General features: G+C 32.4%; 1 protein-coding gene across 1 annotated transcript in view; it reads right to left on the bottom strand.

The window, feature by feature from the left end:
* Window positions 1-8,497, bottom strand: part of LOC142982930 (tubulin beta-1 chain-like) — a 31,750-nt gene extending 23,253 nt beyond the window's left edge. The window contains exon 1 of the mRNA XM_076129672.1: window positions 8,318-8,497. Within this exon, the coding sequence (XP_075985787.1) occupies window positions 8,318-8,374 (57 nt within the window). The 5' untranslated portion in view covers window positions 8,375-8,497. The remainder of the gene's footprint in view (window positions 1-8,317) is intronic.
* Window positions 8,498-13,754: the final 5,257 nt, after the last annotated feature.

Here is a 13,754-nt window from a genome sequence, read left to right as displayed (position 1 = left end):
TTCTTGTGTCGAGGACAACGGACAGAAAGAACAAATGTTTGTTAAGAATGAGAATTGAACCCACGACGTCCCAACGAAATCGTAGTGGCATTGCGACCAACTTAACCACTACGCTACTGAGCTTTGGTTGACGGGGCTGTTTTTATACATTATTTTTATTGAGTCGTAAATAAGGCAAGCTACTTTTATTCTTAAACTAATTTGGAAGGATTGCCTAGTTGTTTAGTGATATAAGAGTTAAGCATATAGCATTTAGTTGCGTTTCTGATTTACAGTGAAATGCAATAGAAATAAAAAAAAATACACTCTTTTCTGTTGCACAATCGGGTGACTACGGACTTTAAGTTACATGTTAAAATATAGTTATGGAATATAGGGTAGTATATTAATTAAAAAATACAATTTTAATAGAGTTTGTATACTCTAGAAAAAGTATTAAATACAATTTAAATTAATCTGAATTACTTACCAACAAAATAAAGGGGAAAAATCCTCACGTATTTATAACACAATAAACAACAATAAAATGATCCTTTAACCACAGAATGAAACTCACTACAGTGTCGTTATAACACTGACAACTGTCAACGTGACAACTGGGTTATGTACTCCTTGAAGATCATGCTTTACGTAAATGGTTACTCATCTATACTAATAATTAAATAATAATATATATACAAATTAATATTATAAAATTGTAGTTTGTTTGTTTGAACGCGAAGGAACTTTTGTTTGTTATCGAAAAGACAACTCCCGCACTAATAATTGCTCTTGTGTCGCGGGGACTTTTACGAACATACAAACAACGTACACAAAATACAACCAGAGTCCAGACACGAAACAATTGTTTGTGGATCGCACAAATATTTTTACCGTTCGGGATTCGAACCCACGACAGTAGCTTGGCGACCAATGCCATAGAGGTGCGAATTGAAAAAAATATTTTTGTTTTTATAACATCACACTAGGACCGCTAGGAGCGTACCAGTATAAAATATTATAAAAACGGGGAAAATTCTGACACATTCTCTCTCATGTGCCCCAAGCGAAGTTGCACGGGTCAGCTAGTATTATATAATGCGTTTTCGTGACGTGCTTATTGCAATTTAAATGCCAATAAAAATATTATTAAAAGTATTTTTTCTCAAATTCGTTATTTGTATTAAAATAGTTTTATTTATTTAGCTGTAATAGTGTGGGATGCCCCGTAAGCTCAAAATCATGTCAATGAATATGATGAAATGTTAAATTCAGTTACAAAATTGTAATAAGGTTTAGCTGACTACAGTTATATTGAAAGGAAAGACATTATATACCTACATACAAAAATATATTAAATCACGCCTCTGTCCTAGCACTAGAACGCCACTTAGTACGATCCTTACAAACTGCTCATTAAATATTTTTTATTAAAATGATCCAACCGGTATGTTCATTATTATTCTAAGTGTTGCAACGTGCTTGTGAATTAACAACTCGTAATAAAATAATTATTATATTTCTCATTTAATTTTATGACATTTGAAGTTTGAAAACAAAGTTTTTAGACGAAATTTAAACTTTTTTATACGAGTACAACACACGTTGTCAGGAATTCGAGGATAATTCATATTGGCACGTTTTAACTCACCGTATTTACAGAAATAAATTCTCAAAATTATAAAAAATAATTGTAAAAGGTAGCGTAGGCAACAATGTCTGCAAAAGGAAAAATACCTATTACTAGAAATTCATTTGAACCCCGAGGTTGCCTGGTGACGTCAAACCTAGTCAAGCGTAGTTCAACCAAACTTGTTAGGAATTCTATGCATAGTAACGTAATAAAAATGAAACGAAAGCCATTTTATTAAATATTTAGTTGACGTCAAATACTTAATTAGTGTGACGTAAGGACTTATTGCGACATAAACAGTAGCTATTTTGACTTAAATTTAATTTTACTTAACGTCCTTAAGATAGCCCAAAATGTATCAACATTGTACCTTAAATAGCCAACAAAATCCCTTATTTCGCAAATGAAGTCGTCAAACCTCCAAATAAGATTACGGTCCATAAACGTAAGACAAATACGGGCCGGATATTCGTCAGCTGTGGGCAATGGGACAATGCACGCCAATATGGCGCCGACCATTATTAGCAACTAATGTCATATTCAGTGCATGCGCGCCACTTCCCAGCCTTATCGTGATTCACGGCCGGACTGTTCGATTTTTGAATTTCGAATGATCTTTGATTTATTGTTTTTTTTTTCATAGATATTTATTTATTTGACAGGCATTTGTTTTTCACGTCCGTGGTTTATTATGCCTTTAGGAATTATGATTGATTGTCCATTGTCATTCGAAGTTTAAAAGACCGGAAGATATTTCTATCTGAATGGTAAATTGATAAAGAATACAAGTGTATGAATCAATTTAAACTCATTTGGGATAGTACTTCGAGGAAAGACTGATAAACTGAAAGAAAATTCGTGACCAATCTACTCTGAATCAAAGCGATGAATTAATCACGATTTTTTCGAACTGAATGAGTAAATGCTTTTCGTACGAAAGATGTCCACACGACTGATATCAGATTACTGATTATTATTTCACAAACCTAACTGTAACTATTTATCAAAATAAACACGTATTATCTTTAAACGATGACTTATACATTTGTAATTGGATATAGTGGAATCAAACGTAATTGTAGGAAACAGGCGGCCATATTTGAAATAGATATTTTATAAACGATCATAACATGAATGGACAGTTTTCTTTTACGTTCATAAACTAATTTAAAAAAGCTTTTGTGTTAATTATTATAATGCTAGAATATTCCATTTGAATAGTATTCTGTACGTTAATTAGTTTGCACTAAGACATGAATGAAAAAACAATTAAGTAGTTAGTTTTTTGTCGCTACAGATGTTGATCTTAAAATGTTGAAAGTTAATCAGTTTTAACAATAAGTAACTTCCTTATTGATTGAGATATGAGTGGTAAAATATTTTAGTAAATTCTCCTTATACATACTTCAAGTAACCTACGGTACGAATTATTTTCAAAACTATTGCGAGCAATTTGGCCCTGCAAAGAATTTCGTGAAAATCTCTCTTCTAAAGCAGAATAGACAAACTGGCGCTGTGGTTAAGGTCGCCACACCGCTACCATTGCGTCGGGAGGTCGTGGATTCGATATCCGAAACAATAATTTGTACGATCCACAAACAGTTGTTTCGTGTCTGGTTGTACTTGTATCCGTGGTTTGTATGTTTGTAAAAGTCCCCGCGACACAATAGCTATTCTTATGCCCGGTTTCTGAAGTACATTTAGCGGTAGTTTATCTATTCAATAGAGTTTTTTTATGAGTTTAAACGCTATTGAATAGATAAACTACCGCTAAATGTACTTTAGAAACCGGAGGTTAGTTCGGCAGTTGTCTTCAAAAAAGTGCTCGGACCTCGTGGCTAATACATTAACACAGTGGTTCAGTCAGTAATTACGTTCGTGATTAAGCACAGTTCAGAGTGGTTCAGTCAGACGTACAATTTGAGTGTAGTCTTGATCTTGTTTCTATTGTGAGAGGGCAACGAACCTTCGCTTGTAACCTCGCTTTATAATTGTGATGCCATTTGCTATTATTTCGAAAATAACAAAAGCCTTAGTTAAATGGGGTCTAGATTCATATGCTTTAGATCCATCTCAAGCCCGTAGAAAGGTCTTCTTTATTTAGACGGGTTTGAATTCTAAGAGCAATAATTAAGAAATATTGACTCTAGGAGGCAAGTTGACAATAGCAGCCGTGGTACGTAATGAAGAGCAGCTTAGACTTTTTTCTCTTTCTCTCAACTCTTTTCATTAGTCATCCACACTTCAAATTTATAAATAAAATAGTTAACCCATTACTGTCCCACTCAAAATAAACTCTACACTACGTAAAAGGGGAGAGGTTAGGCCCAGAGTCCGACAGTCCGAACTTGTAAAAAAATATATTTATTGCAACTGTCAATATTCTAGCTAGATGATTTAATTTTAGGCCTTATTATGAATGCAAAAGACTTCTCAGTCTTCAGTGGGTACCTCAAGTAACGACTTAGCTAAGTGTTAAATGTTGGCACGATAAATTCTAATGGGCACGAGTAAATTCAATATATTTAAATAAATCCTAGCGTTTCATTGGGTATTCCAGCCATGTTGTTGATTTTCCTTCCTTGAAAACGTTGTTTATATACCTCAGTGGTACACAGTAAGTTAATTGTGTAATGTACATTTTATAATAATTATATTATATTTAAAACTATTTTAATATAAATAATGAGTGACTATCTCTATATAAGTATGTATTGTATTCAGAAGTGTATAAGTATGTTTATCAGTTATCTGGTTACCATAGTACAAGCTCTGCTTAGTTTTGAATCGGTTGACCGTGTGTGAGTTGTCCCGAAATATTTATCTATTTATACTATCGTGATAAATGGACATGATTTCGTAATATAAAATCAAAATCAATTTATTCAATTGCATTACCAGATATGTAAAATACATCTTAGAAATTGTGAGAAGTTGTGACATGTACTTTCATATTCAAATAAGAACATGTCAAATTTCGATTTGACATGATATGACAGGTGTCATTCTATAACCTATTCATATTTACTATTCGTTTTTTTGACATTCAATGCAAGCGTATATCTGAATCGAATGACTATGAAATATTGACGGTACAATAACAATCCTTTCAGAATCAATTGGGACACCAGACATTTTATTTATTTTCAAAAATATTTACCTAACTGTGAACAACTGTTACTTGGATATTTTTCCATAATAATAGTTATAACTACAATATGAATGATTGTACGCTAACCTCAAGTGAGAGGCAATTATCTACGAAATTACTGACGTTTCGTGTCACCGGGCCAGACGCCATTTTGTATAAAAAATGCTTTTTAAATTCAACGGAGATTACGCCCAGTATCCGCACTTATACACTAATGTAGGATATAATTATCCCTTAACGGTAAAAGCTATAAAAATGCAAAAGAATTATCAGTTTTCTTATTCTTTATGACCCGATATATTTTTAAATTGCCTTTGAGAAGCGAGGAGAGTTCATTATTGAAACTGACAAATAAAAAGTAGAAATCATGAGTGAAATATCGTTGACATATGATTCATGTTCACATGTGGTGTCAAGATGCTTGTATCGCGATTTACATCACAAAATATAAACAGATAATTATGATTAAGGGTCATGGAGATTTAAAAAGAGTGTTGCTTAAAACTTGCCAAAAAGAGACCCATATAAAATCGAAATTAGTATAGTATTACAGTGGTTACAGGTAGCGAAAATATGCCGAGAATATCTTTAAATCGAATGCAAAAATAATATCGCACCAATTATACTTAAATATGTTAGCAGAGGAGTATGAAGACACCCACGTTTCACCATTAACAATGTTAGTCCTATGTAATAGGGCCTATTGGCATATAGCGGGCACCTAAACAATTATTATTCTGCAAGTAACAGTTTTTTGTCTGTCTTATAACCTAGTTATTTGTCACTACAAACCATAGTCTACATCAACACTAGCTGTCCTCCACTACTCCAATTTAAAGTTGCTCTAAAAGGAACAAAACGTGAAACGCATAAATATTTTTAATTGCGTTTCGTAAGTCAATGTACCGTTCCGTTTGACGCAGTAAACTTTTGTGTTTATTACAGTTCATGTGAAGTTATGATTACGACCTCTTTCGGTGTTTGTTCCTGTTCACGCGTTTTGTAGTTCAACTGCTAATGGACTAGTTAAATTGGTGGTTGAGAAATGTAGGTCTGTTAATGAAAGGGCGATAGTTCCCGAAAGAACCGATGTACTGCGCGTTAAGATACACAACTGTACAATAAATTTGGAAAATGAATAGGTATATTTTTGACGAAATTAATACGGTTCATGTGAAGATACGACCTGTTTCGGTATAACTAGAACTTTGCTTTTAAAAGTAGCAATAGCCAACTTACATATCAAAATAAATTATTATACTTAAAAAATCGTACTCGAAATAATTTAAAACGTAACTGAGACCTAAAAATGGTTCCAACTAACAATTTTACGTTAGAAAGCATATCGTTTTGCTTTGCTCCAATAAAAAGTTGTAAAAGCGTAGCACAGACACCGTTACACGACGAATGAAAGGCATAATAATAGATCTTTGCCACTTGAAAGGAAAAAACTGTGCTTTTTGTATGCATTTATCGATGAAAGTAAATTCGGATGATGTTCGAACGTGTCCGGTCGACGGATCATGGCGAATAAAAAAACTTATATGGAACGAAATTGGCGCTATTTTATTTGACTTATTATGCCGTTATAATTTGTTCTGAAACATATTCTATACTTATCAAATAGATCTTTTCGCACAGTTGTATGTAATATAAAAAAGAACTTAAATCTATTTCTAACTATACATATTTTTTCGTTGAGATAGTTAAGAAATAATCTCAAAAAGTAAACCATTTTTCAGTAGTATTTCATAAGACAGACTTCTTATATACTCATTCATAATTATGCCTTTAGATAAATGATTTTACAAGAGATTATCTTCTTTATTACTAAAAAAAATGTTTAGAGAAATCGCGATATGACACGTACACGAAAGTTTTGGACAAAGCTATTCTTTTGAACTCTCAGATAAAATTATCGCCATTTATAATATAAAAAGTAATTAGTAGTACGCATATAAAATATAATGACCAATGGTTCGATCACGCGATGGCAATAACACGCATCGTCAGTTAATAGTAGCTGTCAAAAAGGTTTAACCGTGGATGAGGAAAACTGCGCGAATATCTTACAACAGATTAGTCTCGTATTTATTCTTAAAATATACATATTATCTCTTGGTTCATTTAAAGCTAACTGTCAATCATTCCTTTATTGTGTATCAATTTACTATTTAAAGTGTCAAAAAAACTTCTTTTCGAAATTTAAGTCATCCAATATTTTTTTTTATTTGGAATATTTTTTTTTTTATTTGCGGTCGGTTTCATGCAGATTTTTATATTAAACTGTATTTTGATGTTTTCTTATGTTAGTTACAATGATCGTAAAAAGGCATTAATATCATTTTTAGATTAGTAAAATGTACTACAATGGTGGTTCAAGACAATGAACAGTATCTTGCCAGTATCAGTCAATTTAAGTCTCTCAATAAAGTTTTCAGTCTCATAACCTTAGAAGGCAATGGGAAACGTATTTTTGAAACAACAATACCTATGAGTACATAACGTATAGTGTCGATTTTCCACAGCGATAAGGATAAAACTAACCCATTTAAATAACAGTAACTATTACATTTTATAATAAAACGTATTTTAAGATCCATTTTCCGTGCAATCAATAGGTATTCCGCCATAAGTATTAACAATAAGGTAAAATATTTATATGTATTTCAATTGTCATGTCTGAAACAATGCAGAATAATAAAGCTAGCTATTTATAACAATATAATTTAGTTATCCTTCTAATTATTATTATCTGATGTCAATAGTAATTTTCGTATTTGATATTTTTTTCTCTGATTATGTCGGCCATATTAAAATTTCATTGTTCACTATATCTCAGTGCTTCTAAATTCAAATAAATGTCAATCAAAGTTACAGTACCTACGTAGTTTTTTTTTCTGTGCGCGTGTAACACAATTATTTAGGCCAGTCCGTTATACAAAGTACAAAATAATTATGATATTTTTTATTCAGCGCACTCAGCGGTATTATATTTCCGCATAACTCATCGTTCCAATTGTTATTTCTCGCTATCGCATTATAATTTTTATCATGATCGGCACTTTAATTATACTCTAGATACTAGGTACCTACCTGCTCTTTATAATTTTATACACCTCTGTAGAATATTATTATAATGCTAATAAATTCAGAAAACTTCAATTGAGTGAATTTAATTACCCACACTAATTAAAACGCCGGTTTAGTTTCTTGATTGCACATTTGATAATTAGTACCCACATCGGACTTAATTAATGACAACAAAAGTAAAATTATAATAATTCTACGTTTATAGCGCAAACCGTAGCTGAAGTAAACTGACAAGTAATAATGTTAACTTAAAGTTGATGTAACTTCTGTTTCCACAGCATTCTCACAGAAACTTTAATTAATATTACATTAAAACTATATTTCTAACTTTAAATAAAAATATTTAATTCACAAACGTCACTAAATCTCACACGAAAAAAAAACAAATCTATTATTCTGCAACCCGGCAGCTGTCAAAAAGAACGTTGCGAATTCAAATAATAAAAAAATAAAGTACTCACTTTGGCTCCGATCTGGTTACCGCACTGTCCGGCCTGCAGGTGCACAATTTCCCTCATATTTACTGTATTTTGTTACTACTTTATTTAAATAAATACTAAATATTATTTTGCTGTTTGCACGATCCCGTCACACGCACGGACGGGCTGCCCGAATGAAATGAAATGAAAAAGGAACGGTGAACGGCGAACGAATCGGTTCAACTCGGGGTGTGTGTGTGGCGGCGTTGTGGAGATCTCCCCGAATTCGGGGTACTTGATGCCAGCGTGAGTGAAAATAAGTAAGTCGTGTTGTGTAGTATGTTTTTACCGAAATGTGTGTCACAATAGATAACATCTATTGTGACACACATTTCGGTAAAAGATGATTATACCAGTGAGTCCGCCTTATGATTCAGAGATGATTATATCGTTTGTAAACTTTTTGACACGTCATCTATTCTAGTTACATGGTCTAACTTTTAGATTTGATAAAAATAATTATGACCATTTTCTTCCCAGTTTCCATTGTCATAAAGAAAAAATACACTAAGAATTCTGATATCTAGACATTTTTTCTGGCAATGTTACAATTGTAATGCAAAATAAGTCCAGTTAAATAAAAAAAAAACGAATTACTTCTTTTTTCGACACGTGCAGTTCAAATCTAAGCTATTCTCCACTACGTACGGCAACACCGGCGCATGATTCACGCGGCGCAGCGTCGGCTCGACGCAGCTCCGACAATGAAACCATAAATTAATTCAAGCACTAATTACATTCTCTATGCCGACGACCGATGACGACCGCTAACACGCCGCCTCGCCGACCGCCGCAGTTCCGCTAGCAAACACTTTTTAAAATAATCTTTCTTTACTTACACGTAAGTCCATCTAGTAAGTATCGGTTAAGTTATCTGCAAGATTAGACAGACCTTTTTGTGGTTTATTCATCACTTGTTATGTAGATAGTGAATTATTTGTAAGAAAGTGATGAAATATGTCTTAAAAATTGCACTACGTGTTAGCTTAATCAATTTTCAACGCATATGTTTGCTGTATTATGAAGTTAAACTGTTAGTTTATTATTATTTTATGTAATTTGTTTATTGAAAAGACGCTCTCTAATTACTTAAACTACGAAAAAGAAGAACTAAAAAGTCAATACAGTCTTCCGGTTATAATCAATTGAGATAGCAGTTAAGTCAAGTCAAAGGTCTTCAGACAGTATAAGAAGTCTGTCTCTGGGCTGACCAAATGAACAATTTATTACTAGCATCACAAAAGAAAGTAATTTATCCTTTATACTATTTTTTGAGAAGGAAACCGAGAAACTATTATATTATTTCATTAGAACTAACCATACATATACCTTTTTTTAAATAAGAATTAATTGGGCAATTCTCAGAACGGTGAGTTTGAGAGGTTTTTCATCAGAGAACGTATATAAATGAACTAGCTGACCCGCGCAACTTCGCTTGTGTCACATAAGAGAGAATGGGTCAAAATTTTCCCCGTTTTTGTAACATTTTTCACTGGTACTCTGTTCCTATTGGTAGTAGCGTGATGATATATAGCCTACTAGCTGACCCGCGCAACTTCGCTTGCGTAACATGAGAGAGAATGGGTCATAATTTTCCCCGTTTTTCTAACAATTTTCGTTGCTAATCCGCTCCTAATGGCCAAAGCGTGATGTTATATAGCTTATAGCCTTCCTCGGTAAATGGTCAACACAAAAATATTTTTTCAATTCGAGCCAGTAGTTCCTGAAATTAGCGCGTTCAAACAAACTCAGCTTTATAATATTTGTATAGATAAGAGAACCTCGTAGCTAAGTAACAACCGCGTGCATCCATCTCTAAGATTAAGCTACGCTTGCCGAGGTAGTTCCGTGGATGGGTGACCATATACTATAATATAATACTCATAACTACTTAAAAGAATATACAATTAAACTAACACGAAATTCTACCAAATACCACTAAATGGGTTTAATATTAACATTAAATACGAAAATAATGTAATTAAAACTACTTAAAAGAATATACAAACAAATTTATTATAACTAACACGAAATATTTAGTGGAAACTATTTCAAAGTAATATCAATTCGAAAGAGTATAACCTCAACTGATTAGAATAACGTAAGTAGCATAATAATCAAATTTCGGTTAAAAATTTCCAAAGCGTAGGCTTACCCAGCTAAGACATAAAACGTAATGATAGTGCGATTTAATATTACCAGTAGCGCCATCTAGTGAAAGCGCCTGTACAACCGCAAAGCGGTGGAGCGGTTTTTTCCGATGGTCGCTGTTTTCCGTGGGAATGAGATATTTTCCTGGAGTAAAAAGTAGCCTATGTCCTTTCTCGGATATCAAAGTATCTCCATACCAAATTTCACGCAAATTGGTTCAGTAGTTTAGGCGTGATTGAGTAGCAGACAGACAGACAGACAGACAGACAGACAGACAGACAGAGTTACTTTCGCATTTATAATATTAGTATGGATAACCTTCCTCGATAAATGGACTATCTAACACTGAAAGAATTTTTCAAATCGGACCAGTAGTTCCTGAGATTAGCGCGTTCAAACAAACAAACAAACAAACAAACAAACAAACTCTTCAGCTTTATAATATTAGTATAGATAGATTTTACTATCGATAATTTTTATTTCTACGTAAACGTTAATTATCTATCGAGGCCTACGTTTAATGTATCATTTGATATTGTTATAAAAATAATAAAAAATAGAATACAGTCGAAATCTAATTTACATGGCGCGTCCTAACGTGAAATTGATCTAATTATGCTTTAAAAAAATATTGAGTTCCTAAAAAAATACTAAATTTATTTATGTACATCGGTATCTCAAACATTTAGCTATAATTTCCAGTATAATATTTTTGGTTTTATAATGTACAATATTTATGGAAGTTTTAAGAATGTCCGAACGCATAAGCATAATTAATCTGGCCCATCTTTGCGTTAACTTCCCACAAAAACCGTCGCTTGCACAGCCGGTGAAGGCTCCTGGCCCGCTCGCTGCTAGTCTCCTCCGTGTTTTAATACCATGACCACGTTTCTTTGCTGCTCCTCGCCAAAATTATACATGATATTGACTTCGAAATAGGATTTTGTAAGGTAAGTAAACTAATTTTTATGGTCGTATTTTTTTTACCAATATTGACAGAATATTATTCACAAAACACATCAGATTGTTTCATTGGGGTTTTACAACATTATTTTCTTTTTTTTATTCAATAACTGTATTAAAATAACAAGATAAATGGATTTTTATGAGAAAAACTAATAAATCTGGCTCTAATTTACCTGGGTTTCTCTGGCGAATTTGCACCAGATAAATGAGATATGTCCCAGGTAAATTATGATTTTAGCAAATTTTCCCTTATCAATGACTAAATTATTGTTTATTTAAGTTCTAGATCAAAGAATAGGGGAAAATAAAGAAACAGACTACAGAAGAAAGACTTGTTAAAACGGTGAGCAGAGAGAAGACAGTATGAATATGTTAAAAGTAACCAACAGCTGTTGAAAGATAAAGAAGAGAAGAATAGACAGATATCTCAGGTACAAAGGCGAAAAAACTATTGAGTATTGAAGAAATATCATCAAGACAACAGATAGTGTGAGGAAAAAGATGTAGAAAAAAATTTAAGGCTTATTATTTAAGGAAAAAAGAACAAAAGAGAATCGCTCTTTTTCTGAAATATTATACTCATCCCGAAAATAAATTATAGATACTGCTGGTTACTCCGTTGTCTTCATCAATTTTCTAGAATTGTCTAATAAGAAAATACCCATAAGATTTACAAAAACGATAAAATCTATACTAATATTATAAAAGTCGAAATTTTGTTTCTTTGTTTGTTTGTTTGAACACACTAATCTCAGGAACTACTGGTACGAATTGAAGATTTCTTTTACTGTTGGATAGCCTATTTATTGAGGAATGCTATAGTCTATATACGATCACGCTACGACTAATAGGAGTCGAGTAATTCCTAAATTAAATCCAATCTGAAAAAACATTACGACAAGTGTAAAAAAAACCTGAAAGTAATTAAAATAGTAATTGTTTGTGTCAAAGAAAAGTAAATAGTACTGAAAGAAAGATAATAGTTAAAACCCCTGTACACAAACATAATATAAAAAAAATGAAAGTAGAGTCGAACTGATTTTGTTATATCGACCACTGATAATTATTATGGCATAGATAATACAGGTTCAAAAACCTTCCAAATCTCTTATAAAATATTATAAATAAGTAAATTATATGATCCTGATCATGTACTTGTCTTATTCAAGTGTATCTTGATCATATTTGTACGAGCTTTATAACAGTTTTGAAGATGTGAACTATTTTTACATTTCTCAACACTTTTTTCCGATTTACTAAGGTTCTTAAGAATTTACCTGGAAGTGTTCCTAATTGTGACTGTGATTTATTTATTATAAGCCAAATAAACGGCCGCTTGCGTTTTTTTATTTCACATTTTTCTAATTTACCTGTGCCTTATTTCTCATCCACCTGGTCACATCTCATTACGCTGGTAATCAAAAATTTTAAAACATTGTATTTCATTAACTAATGCGACTACAGGAGGGCCTCCGCTATTTTCGAGTATCTTTTTGAAAACGCTATGATATTACTGCGATATCTTCGCCAAAATAAGAACCTAAAATTTTGCCAGATAAATTATGCAAAAACACTTCATTTCTGAGAAATGCCCAATTACAGTTTTACTTATTGTTCTAAAAGCTATTTATTTCAGTTAGTTTACCCAAATATTACAATTAAATAACTGACATACCTGTTACCTATTAACTTACATTCCTTTCCTCGTTTTTTTAAATAAATAATTGTTGATTTTTATTTTAAATGTCAACTAGGTGTACCGTTTAGTTAAGTATCGTGACCTTTGGAACCAGTACGGCGTGATATTGGACCATATGGAATTATCGACCCTACCACAACCGTGCCCAGTAACGGGACTAGCGTTTAAATGATGGCAACACTGTCTTGTTACACCCCTGAAGGTGGCAAAAGTCTCGGATAAGTAGATTCATAAAATCTGAAAAACCTTTAAATGACTTTTAGTGATATAAATAATTACAATTAATTATATTTATATCACTAAAAGTAAAGACTTCCAGTGCGGTATTTTACTGCATATGTAAGTTATTTAGTAGTTTAATACAGGTAAGGATACTGTGAAAATTAAATTGCCGAAATTCCTCTAGATTAAAATGTTTAATTTTTTTTAATTATTTTACAAACAGATTTGTATTTCGGGGGTTTCCTATTTATTAGGTTATAATAAATATACACACACGGTACACTTTGGTACCCATTATCACAAGGAATTAAGATAATGTGGTAGAAATCCATTCCTATCATTCATGATAAAATAATAGTTACTGTACAAACGATAATAATC

Source organism: Anticarsia gemmatalis, chromosome 22, assembly GCF_050436995.1.
Source record: "Anticarsia gemmatalis isolate Benzon Research Colony breed Stoneville strain chromosome 22, ilAntGemm2 primary, whole genome shotgun sequence".
In the NCBI taxonomy this organism is placed as follows: domain Eukaryota; kingdom Metazoa; phylum Arthropoda; class Insecta; order Lepidoptera; family Erebidae; genus Anticarsia; species Anticarsia gemmatalis.
The sequence above is the reverse complement of the archived record's forward strand: the minus strand, read 5'-3'. Positions and strand labels throughout refer to the sequence as shown.